This window comes from Corvus brachyrhynchos, unplaced genomic scaffold (assembly GCF_000691975.1).
Source record: "Corvus brachyrhynchos isolate BGI_N302 unplaced genomic scaffold, ASM69197v1 scaffold616, whole genome shotgun sequence".
NCBI classification, from domain to species: Eukaryota; Metazoa; Chordata; class Aves; order Passeriformes; family Corvidae; genus Corvus; species Corvus brachyrhynchos.
Window position 1 is genome coordinate 1,530,593 of NW_008238831.1, and position 18,917 is coordinate 1,549,509.

The 18,917-nt window shown below is 43.8% G+C and overlaps 1 protein-coding gene across 5 annotated transcripts in view; it reads right to left on the reverse strand.

Moving 5' to 3' along the window:
- Positions 1 to 18,917, reverse strand: part of KCNIP1 (potassium voltage-gated channel interacting protein 1) — a 295,262-nt gene that overhangs the window by 186,831 nt on the left and 89,514 nt on the right. Inside the window, exon 1 of one of the 5 annotated variants that reach the window (XM_008636762.2) lies at positions 13,479 to 14,182. The exons of 2 other annotated variants lie outside the window; for them this stretch is intronic. In XM_008636762.2, coding sequence (XP_008634984.1) covers positions 13,479 to 13,539 — 61 coding nt within the window. In that variant the 5' untranslated portion in view covers positions 13,540 to 14,182. Of the gene's footprint in view, positions 1 to 13,478; positions 14,183 to 18,917 lie in introns of those variants that run through there. 2 more of the 5 variants (XM_017738177.1, XM_017738173.1) reach the window with 2 other exon arrangements.

Below are 18,917 nucleotides of genomic sequence, written 5' to 3' on the forward strand. Positions count from 1 at the left end.
CGCGCGGCGCGCGCGGGCGTGGGGCGCCGTCCACCCACACCCGCACTGCCGGGCGAGAAAATCCCTCCCCAGCCCTGCGCGGAGCCGGGGGCAGCTGCACACTGAGCCTGCGCTTCCACTCCTGTAAGTAGGTTACTGGCACCAAGGGGAGCAAGAGCCTGAAAATTAACCTATGAGTTAATCTGCTCTCTGCCCTCCTGCATTACCAAAGTGTGCAACTCCAGAATAAAAGGGAAGGGACTCTCTGGAGAGAGCAGCGTTGGCAGAAAAGCCAGCCCCAAACTTTCCAGGCTGAATTAAGCTCGACAAGATTTGTTAAATTCCTGGGCAATTAGTTCATGGCTTCAAACTTTCCTCCTGGACTCAGAGGATGCTCTAGAATGCAGGGTAATGTTTTTCTAATAGCTGCTTAAGTTTCAAAATTGAGGCTAAGGGAAAATAACAAACGTGGCAGATTGAGATGTTTGGATTGAGAATCCTAGGTATGTTCCAGCTGGAAAGCAAGGAGATTTTGGGAGCTGGATTTACAAATCCACATGTCTGTTTTATGAGGGTGCCTAATTAGAGTGCTGCAAAAATAAAGCTAACCAACTTATGTGCAGTGTTTCCCTGCACTGACATGTGTCAGCAGGTTTAGCACTCAAGACTGTTAACTGATAAATCCCTTCTGTAATGTGATGTCAACAACAAACATCATTACAGCAAACATCAACAGGAGCCAGTAACACAAGTGATTTTTCTCATATTTGTGCAGTTTCATTCTGTAAATATCTCCTTTCCTTTCGCAGTCAAATAAACATCTCTAAGATGGAAGCAGAAGACAGGTGAAAACATCTCTGGTTTTGAGACTGTATTTATTTATAGGAATTTAAAATCTCTACTCCTATGTCTCTAAATTCTCTTTAATTCTGCACATATCTTACTTATGCTTTAGATTCTCTGTTTCAAAGCTACACAAGCCTGCAGAGACTCCAGGCATGTGCACTAAGCTGCATGCTCCAGAACTGCATGTCCCAGAAATGCATATGCATGAAACAAAGAACCAAACAGCAGGAAAAAGCATTTCGCTCCATTTTCTGGAATATCTACAATGAAAATAGAAGTAGGAAAGAGATCATTTTGGCAGCATCTCCATATTTATGTGGACCATGAAATGTATATCAATTCAAGGCTCTCTTACTAGTACAAGAAACATTCAGTTAACAAATGTGATGTTCTCTGGGAACCAGGCATAGAAACCACCCTAATATTAACTTTTTTAGAATTTAAGTCGTATTCTGCTGTTTTTTCCAGCACAGAAACTAACACCTCCATCTCTCTGAGCTGCTCTCTCACCACTGCAGGTACCTTCACACCACCCTTCACAGCAGAGAATGGATTAAAATACAAAATGTTATTTACTGATAGATCGGACTCAAAATCAGGGAAACAGGAGCAAAATAGAAAATTTACATTACTTTGCCCTTAACAAATGTCACTTAGTTTGATGTAACCTCAGCCTCACTAAGGAAGGGTACCTTGCCCTGAGTCAGAATAAAGGACACATCTCAAAGTGCACACAGGATTTAAAACATAAAGATTTGAGGAGTTACTGCTGAGATCTGTTCACTCTGTACAAGATCTAAATGCTGCACAAACTCCTCAGGAAGGTGATGCTCATTTCCTTGCACACACAGCCCAGCCGGGCTCTGTGGGGTTCCAGCTTTCTCTGCCTGCTCCTGCACTTAGCAAAGGACACACTCAAACATTCCCATTTGTGGATGATCACAAATGTTCTCATTGGAGCCCTATGACCACTGTCCACCACCATTACTGATCTCAAAACACCTCTACATCGTGGTCTCCGGGCTGTTTGACACTGCAAAGCACTCACAACATGAATAATGATACCTTAGCTATGCCCTCCCACTCTCCTAAATGTCACATGATTGGGAGCTAACTCATAATGCTTACAAAATACAATAAAACTGAATCACAACAAGCAGGCAAGTGACAAGTAATTAACTTAGGCAAAACTCTACATCTTTAACAGCTATCACAAAAAAGGACAGCAAGGTGATGAGGATGCCCACGGGCACCAATGCAGCTTAGCAGCAGACTGGCAAATACAGAGCAGCAGGTGTCGTGAAGATGCAGATCTGGCACTTGCACCAGGTCACAGGAAAAGCGCAGACGAAATCAGATCTCCTGCAGCATCGTTCCCACCTCATCCTGCCTCAGTAGTTTAATTTACAAGGAAATTAAACAGATTGCTCTATGTTCATGGCTAACAGGACAGAAACATTAAGTAAACGAGTGTGATTTGTGTGGGAAGAGAGGCTTCTGCAAGGAAGCCTCTCTTCAGGGAAACAGGGAGCGGATCAAGGGTGCATTCAGTTGCTTCTGTTTATTCAGTAGGGTTTGAAACATTCTTGCAGGTGGAAAACAATACCAGGCATGCATGTCTCTTGCATTTATCTATATTTGTTTAACTATTTTAAACTATTTTTTCCACACAGAATTCAGGCATATTAACTAACTATGTTATGAAAATAGAGGGTCTGATCCTAAACTATACCAACATTTTAGGGCACTGGTCTCCAAACGGGAGCATGTCCCTCAGAAAGGCCAGATGCCTATAAAGGGGAGCAGCAAAGCTGCACCTGCGCTTTGCAGCCCTGCAGCAGCATGAGCTTGGCCTCGGCTCCGGCACACCCCAGCAGCTTCTAACAACTGGTGGTCTGGTTTTGATCCAGACAGAGGTTAAGAACTTTTACCAGGTAATTCCCCCCATCAATAATTTCCAGGCAACAACTCATAAAGGGACAGTTTTGCTAAATACAAACAATGGAAAGAGCCATAACGAAATTCATTCCAGGTCCAAGCATTTCCACAGTTTCCAAAACATCTCACAAATTCCATGGGGTGAAGAAAAGTTTCAGGTTTGAACCAAATTTAGTCTAACGACTGATGGGCTTTGGAGGTTTTACAAACCAGTAGTACACACAACATGAGAATGCAATTTCTCGAACAGATATAGCCCCACGTTTACCCTGCACAGCATTCTCCTGGGCGTGACTGGGCTGTGGGTGACACTCAGAATGACACACTGCACAGTGTTCTCTCCTTGCATTGCTGAGCAGCCACAGCAACCAGCACCTGAAGAAAGTGCACAGAGCACGCTCCTCTCCTGCGCCTCATGAACTTTTGAACTGCAAGTACTTCGCCTCCATCAATAATAAGGACAGAGGAAAGAGAAAAGACAGCATCAGCTAAAAGAAATGCAAATGTAGTCATGTAAAGTGCTATAGCTGATGGCATTGCCCAGCAAATGCCTGATTAGAAAATTCTCTTCTTTTTGCTTCGTACTTTTCTGGAGGGCTGTTTTCTGGAGACAGTGAGCCAGGGCAGCCCAGTGCTCAGTCGAAGAGGTGATTAGAAACAATGAGGTTCAGCTGTAATGTCCTTAACTCCGGCCAAGTAGAGGATGCCAAATTGCTAATGTAAATAGCCTTAAAGCCCTGGAAATGAAAGGCATTTTCCTGAAAGATCAGTCTCTAGTTGACTTTCTGTCCCAGTACCAAACCTGCTCTGCATGCAGGTCCAGTTGCTGCCTACACAAACAGGACAGGACCTTGTAGGACCAGATTTCCTTTGCAGAACTGCACATGCTTGCCTTTACCCATTGTTAAGTACATACAAATGACCACCCAGGCAGAATTTTCCTCATGCCCTAATGTAGCGCTCTTTCTAGTTGTCTGCAGCCTGGCTAATTCCGTATGCACAAGACTGCAAATGAGACCTTTTGTCAGCTCCCATGTTAAAATATTAGTTAAAACAAACGCCATGTTACAGGGATTCAGCTCCACACAAGGATATGCCTTCAGTTCCTGGGGTGCCAGTATCACAGTTTGAGGTCACGTTTGACACTCCCAGCGAAGCATGTAAACCAGTGTGCCAATTCAATTACACTGGCTTGTTAGGATTAGCAGGCAACAATCCTCCCTGCACTGACACAGAAGTTTCCTGCTTCCCATTTTTAATTTTCATGCACTGCTCCTAGTTCAAATGGCAACGCGGTCAACAGGTCCTTTGTGTGGATAAGAAATGCAAAGGGGTGCTGATGCTCCCCACTGCACCACAAGGCTCACCTGCATGGCATGAAACAGTTTCCCTAAGGAAAATTGTCCTTTCCCACAGATGTTTGCTGGCTCCCAACATTTTGCAGCTAACAAGAGAGAGCTAACAGCATCATCCTTCACATGGCTGTATGTACCCCACAGAGAGTAACCCTCAGCTCATGCAGTTTGATGTGCTAAATCAGGGGCCTTGCCTGAGGTTTCAGCTGATTATCAAAAAATCTATGGGGCTGAGGTGCAGCATCACTCACTAGAATAGAGCAACAGCAGCCTGGGAAAACATACCTGGGAGCGTGGCCCTGAGCTGCAGGCAGCAAAGTTAGAACAGCTGTCAAAACGTTTGAGCTGTGCTTCTGAAATCATGCTCTAACTAGGTAAATCTTGTGAACATAGCTTGTTTCATCCATATTTTCCTGCATATAAATTTGATGGGCAGAAACACTTATTTTGTCAGAGCACTAAAAGCCCCGCCTCTGATGTTCAGCACTGATCTCTGGCAGGCTGTAATTCGGCTCCCTCCTCCCAGTGACACTCTCCTGTTCCACTAAGGAGCGCTCGGTAAAACGATGCCATGGTCTCAGGGGTTTCCTAGAAACCTGCCTCCAGCAGCACAACATGTATCCTCACAGCCGTGTTCTCCATTAGCTGTTCTCAGCCACAATATAAAATGTCCTGTGCCTACTGGTTTTTACAGACTGTAGCTGTGGCCATCTACAGAAATTCTGGGCACTTCCCAACCAGCCACCCACAGAACAAATTTGGGAGAGGAGGGTTTTTGTGGAGCAAGAGAAAAGCAAACACTGATGTGTGTGAAGAGCTCTGGTTGTTGAACGTGTCAAGAAAGTAATGTTTGGATTGAGGAAAGCCAAACAGATGTAGCAGAGCTGTGCCAGGAAAGGATGGCTCTGTTACACTGTTCCTGTGTTCCTCAAAACATCCTGGTTCCACAGCCAGGCCAGCTCCTCTCCTGCCTGCCCAGCCTCAGCCTGCCTGCAAGTACCAGTTCAGCGCCCCAGGCAACTCTGCTGCCCCACGCCTGCCTGCTAGCACACAGTCCTCCCTTGCCTCCTCCAGCCCCACATCCTGCCCAAATCAGCTGTACTTTGTTCAAACTCTCCAGAGCTTCTCTACACTGAGCAGTGCTAGCAGAATTAAGGTAGAGAAACTGACCGCTATCTGTATCCTTTTCAGTCCAGATAGACGTCACCTGACAGTGACAACCACAAACACAGACTGGAGATGTCTGAGCACAGCTGCCTTCAGTTTTGACTTGCCTATTTTGAAAACATGGATGCAGTTCACACTTTTAATAATTTTCGATTTGTTAAGTACAATCCATCTTATAGTAACAATTACTCCCTTTCCCTCTGGCATCTCAAACAAATAAAAGGAGAAAAATTAAATACCTTGCTTGGAATCCTAAATATATTTTGGTTAAAAATGCTGCTGTCCTACCATACAGCTGTTACCTGCATTTCCTAGTTGTTACCCAAGGCCATTGGGCCCCTTCCTGCAGGGATGATATGAGGTGCCTAGAGCACTCTGCACCTGCTGGAAAATGCCTCTCAGAGAAATGCAGAAGGTTCATACCTTATAAATAGCCATGGTGTGAGCAGCAACAGGACACAGAGACCCTGAGTTTGAGATACTCAAACTTTCTGCATCTCTGTACCATGACATTCTCTGCGTAATGCTTTTGAATAAGAAACACAACACTTAATATAATCACCCAGCTCTGTTGCCCACTGCAATGAAGTACTCCAGCAGTCACACTTACGCATTCACATCTAAAAGTACAACAAATCACAAGCCAATTCATTTAGTTTGGAAAGTTTCAGGGAATAATTATAATTAATAACAATTCCGAATAGTGAAACATTTCAGCTAAAAAAAATCCGTATTTGAAAAATTTGTAAATCTTCAGTCTTTTTAACAAAGCTTAAATAAATACGAAATAAACTATTTGACCAGGTGTTCATAAGTGGAGAAATAAAAGATTTTTATTCTCCTCTCACATTTGACTAAAATCAGAATGACTTCACAACGTCACCTGACAGTGACAACCACAAACACAGACTGGAGATGTCTGAGCACAGCTGCCTTCAGTTTTGACTTGCCTATTTTGAAAACATGGATGCAGTTCACACTTTTAATAATTTTCGATTTGTTAAGTACAATCCATCTTATAGTAACAATTACTCCCTTTCCCTCTGGCATCTCAAACAAATAAAAGGAGAAAAATTAAATACCTTGCTTGGAATCCTAAATATATTTTGGTTAAAAATGCTGCTGTCCTACCATACAGCTGTTACCTGCATTTCCTAGTTGTTACCCAAGGCCATTGGGCCCCTTCCTGCAGGGATGATATGAGGTGCCTAGAGCACTCTGCACCTGCTGGAAAATGCCTCTCAGAGAAATGCAGAAGGTTCATACCTTATAAATAGCCATGGTGTGAGCAGCAACAGGACACAGAGACCCTGAGTTTGAGATACTCAAACTTTCTGCATCTCTGTACCATGACATTCTCTGCGTAATGCTTTTGAATAAGAAACACAACACTTAATATAATCACCCAGCTCTGTTGCCCACTGCAATGAAGTACTCCAGCAGTCACACTTACGCATTCACATCTAAAAGTACAACAAATCACAAGCCAATTCATTTAGTTTGGAAAGTTTCAGGGAATAATTATAATTAATAACAATTCCGAATAGTGAAACATTTCAGCTAAAAAAAATCCGTATTTGAAAAATTTGTAAATCTTCAGTCTTTTTAACAAAGCTTAAATAAATACGAAATAAACTATTTGACCAGGTGTTCATAAGTGGAGAAATAAAAGATTTTTTTTCTCCTCTCACATTTGACTAAAATCAGAATGACTTCACAACTTGCCTTGGTTTACCTTACACCCTGCTTTTTACTTCAATTTTTTCTTCAAAAAATTTGTACAACCCTTACTGACTCTCATTTATATATATGGTGACGTTAACAACTGTAAAGTTAGGAATTGCTCAGAACGTCTGTAATGTATTAAGTTCCAAGCTTTTCACATCTACAGCGTTAAGTATTTTCAGCTGCAAAAAATCCAACTGCTTCCTAGTGCCCATCCCAAATGTCAAATATCCAGCAATGCACACTGGAAGAGCTAGTGATGATAGGCTGGAAGATTACCAAGACTGGAAGTTAAAAGCTGGAAAGTATTTTCTGATTTACTCTTTTGAATTATTGTGGGGAAAAAATGAAACTTCAAAGCACTGGCCTGCAGAGCTGAAGTCTCTGATCACCTCTTTTCTTTGTGGTGGGATTTCACGGCTCTGCATGGACATGCTGCATGCACAGAGGCACACAGCACCCGTACCCATGGGCAGGAAATCAGCACACACATATGCTAATGCAACATAGAACACTCTGTCGTGTACTTTCCTCCATCCATTTTATTTTATTCCAAACCTCCAAGCTGTGTCTGACTGCAGCATTTCAGGCAGGAGCTGTAAGCCTGTGGGAAGCAATCAGGGACACACATAGCTTATTTTAATTTTGTCATTGCTATCCACTCTTAAGATCAGCTATTTGAGATCACTCTGCCTCACTGCCAGGAGTCACTTGAAGGCAAAGGAAGAAATTTAGAGCTAGCAACTGCATGGGAGCTGAAGAAATTTTGGCTGAACAATGGGGAAGTGGGGAATGGAAGCAGTCACGAGTCCGTAAGAGCTGGTCACCTCTAACCCCACACTCAGGTGAACTCTGGTTGGTAGGACACAGGGAAGCTGGGGGCAAACAGCTCCCTCACCTCTGATCCACCCATCACAGGTGCGTCAGCCACATGGCTGGGATGTTCGGCTGCTGTGACACCGAGCAGCCTCCCACACACCTCTCTGCACTTCAGAGAAACCAAAATGCTTCATGCAAAGAGGCATGTTCTGACAAAGACTTATTTGTCGCCACAATTTTTCCAAATTGTTTCTGATTTGTGTGCTTACATCAAACAGTCCTGTTGCCGAGTGCTGTTCTGTACACTCTCTACAAAGGTAATTCCCTCAAAAAACCTGCCTGTCAAATCCTCAGTTTTCAGTGCAGGCCGACGACCACGGACTTGACCTGCCAGGCTGCATCAGATGACAATCAGACAAGACCAGGGAGCGAAAATGAAATGTCAGTGCCAAATACTGGCTCTTGGGCACAGCCAGGAGAAACCAAGTCAGCCATTTCTTCCATTCTCTCAAGCACCTGCTCAGGTCTCTGACCAGGGTGAACAATGCTGTCCTTGTTCTAGAAGGAAAACAGGTGAGTACCAATCATCTCTATTCAGAAAACACCCAGAGCACAGTCTGAGTCTTTAGAACACATGCATTCATTCGCAATAGTGACAAGCTGTCAAGTTTCTTTGAGGAGTAGAAAGAAACGAGAGAAGGGGAGCTTTCAAAGCTTTTCTTTTGCAACAGTATGTACCGGGCAAAGTAAATAATGAGGCAGCTTCCCTGCTCAAATCTATCATCTCCATTCCACAGCCGTACTAAAAAGGGCCCATTCCTTGAAACACTACTGAATCACTTTTTCACCTTTTGAGCAGAGAAACAGGTTGTTTAGCACAGGGAACTGAAAGGGCAGTCATGACCTAGCAACCTTAGGAGCTCAGGGCAATCTGATGTTCTTATGAAGACTGTGAAGTCAAGCAGAGTTGGTTTCCTGGTAAATAAAACCACTTGAAAATACAGCTGGTCAGGCACAAAATCTGATAATTTTGGACAATAAGCCATTTCAAAATAAAGCCTAAAAAATTGGTCACTATAAAAATCACACAACTTTAAGCAAAGTGAATTTCTCGTTAGCTCTAGCAAAATTAAACAACTGTGCCAGACTCCTCTTGCTAGTCTAGTTTTGGGTGGTCTTTGATCAAAACATGGTCACTCACATTCAAGAGAGTCAGATTACCAACTGAAAGTGGTGCTGCTTGCTGCTGCTGTCGGGGTCAGAGCCTGTAGCTCTAAGTCCAACAAGATTCAGGTATTGAGAAATATTCGAGTTAAATTTCACTTTCACTGGGGGAGGTAGGGGTGAGTGCATGTTTAGAGAACAAACAAAATAACTCAGGGGTACAGAAAGCAGTCAGAACTAGAATTTCCCCTTGCTTTAGCAATCTGCTAATCCAAATGTTTCCATGGCAAATATGGAAATGGCTGATTCTAACCACAAATTTGGTCATGATTGGGTGCAGGCAGTAAAAACATTAAAAAAAATCCCTATTTCTGCACCTAGCTGAAATCTGAGAGGCATTTGTGTGTGCATTATCTGTTGTGCTGGCCCTCTGCCTTTTAGTGCTGTGGTTTTGATGGGGTTTTTTCCCCTCATTTATTGATTTATTGCTTATGTTTGCAGGAGAATATACAAGCAGCTTGATATTCTCAAGTCCACCTCAACCATCTGTCTAAGCACTAACTACTAACGTACTAAAGAGAGGACCAAACCGTCAGCTTTGTTGGCATTTGGTCCAAAATGAGCTTTGAATGTTACTTCCTGATCCCAGTACCTCAAGTCCTTGTATCTTTCGTGTTTTTAAAGTGACAATAATCCCAGATCCAGAGGGTAGATAGCATTGGAAGGGACCTCCAGTTCCCCCTTCAAGGCAGGGTTAACTACAATAGGTTGCTCAGGACTGTATTCACTTGGGTTTTGAGTACCTCTGATCTTGGAGACTCCACAGTCCCTCTGTGGGGTCTCTTCCAGTGTTCAGTCACCCTCACAGTAATTTTTTTTAATCTTATGCTCAAGCGGAATTTCTTGTATTTCAGTTTGTGCCCGTTGCCCCTTGGCCTGCCCCTGGGCACCAGGGCGAAGAGCCTGGCTCCATCAGCTCTACTCCCCTCTATCAGGTATTCATACACATTGATTAAGACTTCCCTGAGCCTCCTCCTCTGCAGGCTGGACAATCCCAGCTCCCTCAATCTCTCCCTGTATGTCAGATACTCCAACCGCTTCATATTCATCACGGTGAATATGAAGTGAACTCAGCCTTAGTAGGTCCTTATCTCTTCCATCCTGGGGAGTCCAGCACCAGATACAGCACTGTAGATGTCTCACCAGTGCTGCACAGAGGAGCATCACCTCCCTCACTCTGCTGGAGATGCTCTGCCAAGCACAGCCCAGGAGAGTACCAGCCACCTTGGCTGCTGGCTCACTGTCAGCTTATCCCCAGGGCCTCAGTCAGGCTCCACCAGCATCCCAGGAATGACGGTCTGACATACAAGTGAAGTGAACGTGGTGGAAAGAGGCATCACCTTTTAGTACGTCAACTCAGAATTCTGGAAACAGCAGACAAGAATTGCAACAGGAAACAATTCCTAATGAAATGTACAAATAATCGATGGAACTGCCCCAAACCAATCCCAAAGCAAACAGCACAAATCTCACAGACCGTTCATGGACACTTCAGTGAGCAGGGAAAGCTTCTGTAGCTTTACTGATAGGATTGCAAGCCTAAAAAGCAGAAGTCTTTATCCTGCAGGACAGGGCATGTGGGTCCCAACCTACCAAGAAAAAATGCCCAATCACATTGGATTAAGTTCACATTTAAGCCAAGCAAATGACACCCTCCTCTACAAACACACAATGCTGTCCTCTCCCAGAGACAAGGGCTCATGCTTGATGGACCACTGCTCTCCACTTGACAATTTCTGTGTCACTCCTGCCTTTATTGATTCAGGCTCCCCATTTTCCTTAGAACAAGCAATTTAATCTTGTATTCTTGTCCTCTCCAGCACTGCTGCTCACAGCTGGAATAACCAAAGCCAGCCCCACTGCCAACACCCCAGACCCAGCCACAAGCAGGACATGAGGGGGAGCAGCACAGGCAGAGCCATGTCATGCACTAAAGCTGGAAGGGTTCAGCATGGGCCACTTGCGCCCATTCTGCCCTGACCCACCATGTGCTTACTGGTGTTAACTGATCTCTGGAAACTCCTCAGTTTAGACATGACCTGTTTATTTTACCTACTCTTGAAACAATGCCTGTTTTTTTGCTTTTACTTTATTACACCAGAGAATCAGAGCTTCGGACACTGGTGTGAGCTGCTCTTCTTGGAAGAGCACATACTTACCAGCGTGAGAGAGCACTTGTAGAGGTGTGGATCTAGCCCTGTTACAACTATTTCTCCAGGCCTTTGTTTTACCAGCAGTATTTAAGTACAACATAAAGTCCTGAAATGTTCTAATAAACACATAAATATAACAATTAATAAATAATAATGTGATAATCTAACAATAAACGCTTTACTCGATTAAAGACAAACTTAGCAATAGCCAATGGAGCAGCGGCACCCGGGCACCACTAGCCAGCTGCCCTCTGGCAGAGAAGTCCCCACATCAGGCTGCACCAAGAGCCATGCAGCAAACACTCGGACAAATGATCCTTTCTCTCTGCTCAACACTTGGGCAAGAACAGCCAGAGTGCTGGTGCCAATTTTGGACTCCCCAGACCAAGACAGACTTCAATATGGTAGAGTATGGTCCAGTAGAAGCCACCAGGATGGTTGAGGGCAGGAGGAGATGCTGAGGGAACATGTGGGCAGCACCAAGGAGTCAGTCCATCATGTAGCAGTGATTGACTTTGACCAACTATTTAACTCACAGACAAAGAACAATTTCAGATTGTATTCAAGCCCAGCACACATTAGTGTTTCACTGCTCACAAGGTGAAGTGCTAACAGTCAGTGTAAAACACACCAGCAAACCACACAGATAACACATCAGAACCAAGAGGAGATAACTCTGAGAACACAGGTTTTGATAAATATAGCTGAACAACCACTGCCAGCAGGCATCAGCAAGATCGAATTTCATTGTAAAGGTAAAAATGTGTGACCAGATCCTGGATTTTTACTGCAGGTGGCCTCCAACAAAAAGCAATGGCTTGCATCCACCAGAGTGTGGAGCCAATCACAAGACAAGAAAGTTGCAGAGAATGGATATGTTCAGCCACAAATTATCTACATTTAGTGGAAATCAGCTCCAAGGTTCCTGGCAGGTGGACAAGCCACCCCTTGGTGTGACAGCAGCCACCGTGCCCAGCACATCCTGTTCAGTTCTTGTGTACTGCAGTGCCTAAACACAAATCTCCCAGCTCCACGTGTAACTCGGTGCTTAGACGGCTATACAGCTATTCTCACATTTAAGTAATATCATACATGTCCCAAACAACCATACAATCATGGGGGCATTATAATAACAGAAAGGTGAACTGTAAACCATGTACACACACTCTAATGTAAAATGCTACCCTACAAGTATCAGGAACACAGAATTTTAGTCTTGCTCACGAACTTGCCACAAACAAACCTCCTGCACAGCTCTTGCCCACTTCTGAGTGATTAATTGGTGTCTGATATTTCCTAAGACAGTTTTCAACTTAAATTGCAAGAAAATCCATACCAACTTGCAGTTCAAAAGCATATATATGAACTGAGCAACAGATCCAGTAGAAATAGAGACCTCCCTAGAAATACCAAGAGACTGTTAAATGCAGGGGTTCTGGCAGGGAATATTTCTTAATAGCACAAATATTGCTGAAGTTAGAGAGCTTTTCCTTCTGTTTCCTAAACAATGCTCCTTCTGTAAGGTATAGATGTGCCCCTGACAGTGCTTTCAACTTTCTGCTCAGCAACACCCTGGAATTTTTGAATTAAGCCTGAAGAAAACTGAGCAAAGCTCAAGCAAATACCACACAAACCAGACCTCCTGAAAAATTAGCATTTATAGGAAATATTTATGGATTTAAGGATTAAAAATCCTGTAATTGCTGCTTACTTTCTCATTCTTCATGAGCTTCTGCTTCTCTCCTTCTTTACAAAAACATCCTAATTTTTTCCCCCCTCTTGCTAATCTTTGTAAAACACAAATCATTAGTACTGCACGCTTGGTGTTGGATTACTGAATATGCAACACTGACTCTAACAATACTTCCTGAGACAGAAACCCAGAGGTATTGGGAAGAATTTGCTGTGTATCTACATTTTATTCCCTCTTCAAAGGGTTTATACAGCATGGGATTTGGAAATAAACAGGTCTCTTCTGCAAGTGCTCTGCATATGAAGCCACTGAGTTTCTCCTCCTTATACATGCCTGCATGAAGGATTACAGTATTTCGGATTCTTTTCAACCCCCAAGCCCCTTCACAGCAATTTCCTCATGCCCACATGTTTTTTCCACCACCTTGCATCCCACTCTCCTCTGCAAATTACCCCTCACAAAAACATTGCCAGGTTACTTGCAAGTGGCACATGTTCATTTTCCCCTCCCTTCCCCATGCAAATGTCTCCCATAGCAAATAAACCAAAGGGACAGGAAAAGCATAACAGGAGGTCTTACCTTTCGATGGTCTTCTTTGTTTCGTTTGTAGAGAAGAGAATGTACCCATGACAGCACCCATTGCAAAAGCTACTCGTGAGTTTTTGGGGAGGATTTATTTCGGCTGGGATTTTTTTTTATTCCTCTTACCCCACCCCTCCACTGACAGTGAACAAAATCTATGTGAAATGCCCCCAAGAACAAAACAAAACGGAGGAAGTCCAGACAAGAAAGAAAAGAAGGAAGGAGGAGGGAAAAAGCAAAGCACTGCAGCTCGGCATTCAGCAAGCGTTAAGCTTTGAGGGTTTTTTTTAAGTCAACACACATGCACTGACTCACAGCCGGCTGCACTGTTATTATTCAAAACAGCTCCCCATCAAAATTTAAATGCTAGGTAGATTCCCTCAGACCACAGCTGGCAGCAGATGCATCAAAATATTTACTGGAGCACAGCCACATAAACACACAGGCTAATTCTTCCTCCCGTTCCCTTATGGCTCCAACCAGCAGCCTGTAGGTCTAGCGAGGGAGCATCAGTGCAGCTCTTCCAGTGAATACTAAACTGGAGTCCTGTAGACACGCTGAGGGTCTCAGGGGGAAGCCAGGGCTTTGGGCTGGATACCAACTCGGAATGAATGGAAATCTTCTGAGTGGGAAGCAATAGTGAGCAAGGCATCAAAGCCCCAGCTGTGCAGGCTGAGTGCTCCTGCTAATTAAGAGTCTGACAGAAAGGTAGAAAGCAGCAATCTCCAACAGTCTTCTCAAGCAGAGAAGTCAGAGGAAAATTATTAAATGCAAAGGGGGAAAACAGAAAATTTCACCACAATCCTTTTCCTTCCCATCTTTTCTCACACACCAGAAACACATGCAAGACAGTTAACTTATTTTTCTGCCAAGTATGTATGTGCATATCCTTTTCAAGGGTATGAAAACAAAACTGTTGAAACAAAACTATGCAAACATCAAGTGACTAGGAAGAGGTAGAACAATTCCCAGCATTTTTTTCAGTTCTGCCATATTTCAAAAAATCAGCTAGACAGCTGGTTATATTTCCTCAGAAAGTGAAATAGCAAGTGCTCAGGTACAGAAGGAGTTAAATACACTGAGGCAGGTCGTAGAACCCGAAGTAATTTGCTACTTCCACATGGTGACTGAGATTAGGGCAGGATCTGTGCAAATACTATATTTTTCAGAAGAAATTCACCACAGAACAAACCACCTTGGCTCGACAAGTTTCCTCAGCTTTCCTCTTACTTTGCAGAATATTCCCACAGATGCAGGTCCCAGCTCCCCAAATGTTGGTGTCCCTAGAGGTACAACCCTGCCTTACCTGCCGCTCACCTGCTGCCAGCATCTGTTTTTGCATATACAGGTACATTTGCATCCCTAGTGTGTATCAGCAAAGAGCTTCCCATTAGTTTTTAGATGCAGAAGGCATTGCACAAAATAATTTATTTTTTCTTGTTTTGTAACTCAAATCACATCAGTTGAGCTTTTTGTAAGAAATGCCTGGGGGAAGGTACTGTTTTAAATACCCAAGTCCTAAAATGAAACACATCAGTTTGCAGGGAATTGCCCAAGACTTGGGGCACACAGGGGCCTTTGGCACAGTGTGAGGAGCCTGTCCTGGCTTTTGCAACATTCCCTGCTTTCCATCCCCCCCCCACTCCTTTTCCCAGCCTGGCCACAGCTGAGGTCCCACTGCTACTGAGGTAAACAGCTTCTCCAGCCACCCAGTTCCAGATGGGGGTCCCTCAGGCTATGCTGATCTCCACCAGGTACTGAAAAGCTATATGAGATTCTTAAGCTTTTTTTCTTTTTAAATCAAATATTTATATTTATTAATATTTTATTTGCATTTACACAATAAAATCCTACATAGACTACAGTCTGCATGTGGAAAATCACTGCTCTTGGGACTTGTGCATTCAACAAAGGCTGGAGGGTGACAAGAGGTTACAGCCAATGTCTCCAAGATGTCAAAACCGGAATCTTCAATCTAGGCAAACTGTCACTAGCAGAAGTCAAGTGTTGACAAGGTGTAAGGCCCCAAACAACTCAGTTTATGAGGTTTTTAAAAGGGTTTTTATGGTTGTTCATGTACTCTGTGTTAGACGCATGCGAGAAGTGCTGACAAGATAGTCTCAAGAGATCAAAACAACAGAAAGAACTTTACTGGCAACTTCAGAAAATTGAGGAACTTAGGCAAAAGGTTTAGTGCATCATTCAATCAACATAAAACACTTCTCAAAGAATTAACTGGGCCCATTCAACTTAGCAAACCTTTAAGCCTGTTCAATTCTAAATTACTCAAAAACTCCAAGAAGAGGGAATTAGAAGAAGGAGAAAGAGAGCAAGAGATATAGAAGAAGACATACATAGCTACCAAGTCCTGGGTTCCAGTGGTGTTCAGATAGAAATTCCAAGAGGAGGTAGGGTCAAGACATCTGAGTGCCTCATGCCCTGTAGCCTTAAATACCCTTTGGCCTTTCCCCCATGTGGGACTTCTGGTCATTTGGTCACTCAGGAGCTGTGTTAGGGGCTCCAGGGGATGGGTGTGGGGCATTGCCTCCAGTGTGCCACAGACTGGCCGCCACTGCTGGGCCGGGGCGTACAGGGCAGGGCACTGCCTCACCAGGGCAAGGCCTGACCTGCCCCTGCCCCCGCACACATGCATTCCAAAATGATGTCTCAAGACATCAATTTTTCCAGTCTCATACAAGGCCACTACTCCACCATTTCCTCAAGTGCCCCATCTACATGTCTTTTAAATATGTCCAGGAATGGTGACTTTCCCACTACCCTGGGCAGCCTGTGCCAGTGCTTGACCACCCTTTTGGTGAAGGAATTTTTCCTAATATCCAACCTACACCTCCCCTTGAGGCCAATTCCTCTTGTTCTATCACTTGTTATTTGGAAGAAGAGACAGACCCCACCTGCCTACAAACTCCTTACATCAAAAAGTACCTTGAAAGTAGGTGGCTTCAGGATTCCTTTTGACATCAGTTGGATCCCAGCCATGCAGAAAGAGCTCAGTCTGGGAGTGACAGGTCAGGTTGTCCATATGGTGAGACACCCAAGAAGGAAGTAATTTGGAAAGACAAAATTGCACCCCTGATGCTGCACTGTTGTTTACTTGAAACAGCATGGCATATGAAGGCAAAGGGCAAATGTAAATATTCCGTTTTCTTTAAAACTTGAAAGAAATAAAAGATCTGTCTTGGCTGGAAATCAGTATTTACAGGTCCCTAAGAAATCATGGGAATAAGCAGTTACATACATTTTTATTTGTATGATATGACTCAAATATACAAGAATAGGGACAAGAGGAAGGACCATGTCTGTGCCTAGGCAGATGAGCACAGAATTGTAAATCCCCAGTTCAGAAGCAGACACTTTCTTTCACAGCTGAAAACCAAGACCTCAGAGGAACAGAGGCATCATAAACACTAAAAAATTAGGGTATTTGCCACAGCAGGCAGGAATTCTCTTTCCTCAAAAGATGATCATTCAAACATATCAACCTCGGAGAGAACACTTTGAGATGTAACAAGTGCTGGTGGACATCCTTTATCTGAGGAGGTGAATATTTTTCAGAGTATTTCCTTTAGAAATAAGAAGCTGCCTGAGCTCTGACTGTGATGGTGAAATGCACAGTTGTAGCTGTGTGGGTACCTAAGTCAGCATCCTGGGTAAGAGATGCTGTAAGAGGACCAAAAGTACATCAGGGAAAGGAGACACCATATTGTGCCAAACCTGACTGCAGCCCCCAGAATGGATGTGCAGCACTACAGAGCCCAACCACCACTCACTTCCCAGTGCAGGGAGAAACCCCAGCAGCACATTATGGGGCTCTCTCACAGTATGATTTAGCACAGTTTTTAAGCACTTGCTTGCATAGCTAAGGGTAGGTACTGCTTCATGATGCTTGTGCTGCCTAAATCCATCCCCTTTCCCACAAAAATTCACCCAACAGATGACTTGTGTGACCATTCCACCTGTTACTGCTAAGGAGGGGAGAGTCTCCCATGGGAAGGGGCCACAAGTGTCAGTCAGATGATGGGCAGACACATGCTAGGCATGCACAGATACAGCAAGGGGTCCATCAGGCTATGTTTGCTCCAGCAGAAGCCTGTGTACATCCTCAGCCAAGTACTGGGTACTGATCTCCTTGAGCTAGGTTAGCAGGGCAGACGTGACCCTGCTGGTCACCATTAATCCATCACTATTGTCTGCCTGTTAAACCCTGTTCCATCCTTTTACCACTGCTGTATACCATCTAAACTCTGTCTACTGACTACTAAAATCATGACCTATTACTATTCACTGATTTCTTCCTGATTTCTTTCTGCCTCATAACTCTGTACTATTGCTTTTAATAAGCATCTGTGAGACCGAAGCATCAGAGCAAAGCAGTAAGACACTGACAATGATTCTGGATGCAGCCAGAAGGCTTGGTCAGAAAAAGAAGTTTACTATTTTTGATAAATGCAAATATAGCATCTTCAATCAGGCAGTCATATCACCAGCTAGCTGATACCAGTACGGGATGGAAATCTCCCAGGAGCAAGGTCACAGGGATTGGTACAGCTCTGCACACTGATGCAGGATCAGGTCCTCTTCCCACTAAAGACAACTACTAGTGCAAATCAGGGCCAGACCACACTTGCATTGTATGTGTCCTGAATGACACATTTCTGGGATTCTTGTGGGTATACACAGGAAAGTAGAGGGGGAGGTTGTTTTTTTTCATCATCCAGGAATCTCGACTATTGCCAGGAAAACACCACCTATGTAAGCACTGTTACCATGGGATGACACTCCTGGGTTATCAGCCATCCTCTCCTGCAAGGCACATATGGCCTGCAGGACTAGCAAGGGAATGCCTCACATATATCCAGATTTTACAATTCTGGGCATTGGTGAAATTCACTCTGATGTCATTTTTTCTCTCTCAAAGTGCAGCAACGAGCACTCACATAACAGGAACACAAATAAAACTTGAAAACTGCCTGTTTACAGCAAGCCCTTATCATCCATCTACTCTGTATCTATCAGCTTTGTGTGCTTCAAGATACGTTCTGCTTTGAAAGCCTAAATAGAGCTTGAAGGGACTAATTCCACTTCCCTTCTGAGTATTTTAGGAATGAAACCTTGGTCAGAGTTTCTAGGTTCTTTAGAATAAAAGATTTTAATTTTTCATATTTCATAACTAACACTTGTTTCAGGGAAGCATTTTACACTTACCCAAGGAGTGCTTCACTTTAAGGCAGAGGTGACTTTCTCCTCACCTGAGAAGGTACTCTATAGAGCAGTTTCTCTGTAAATTAAATTTCTATTAAAAAATGTAAACATGCAAAAATCTCTATAATTAAACAGAATCTTTCAGGCAGGCAACTGAGAGCATATAAGTAGCAGCCTGGGAGCTGGGGTGATGCCACTCAAGCACTGACACAGAAA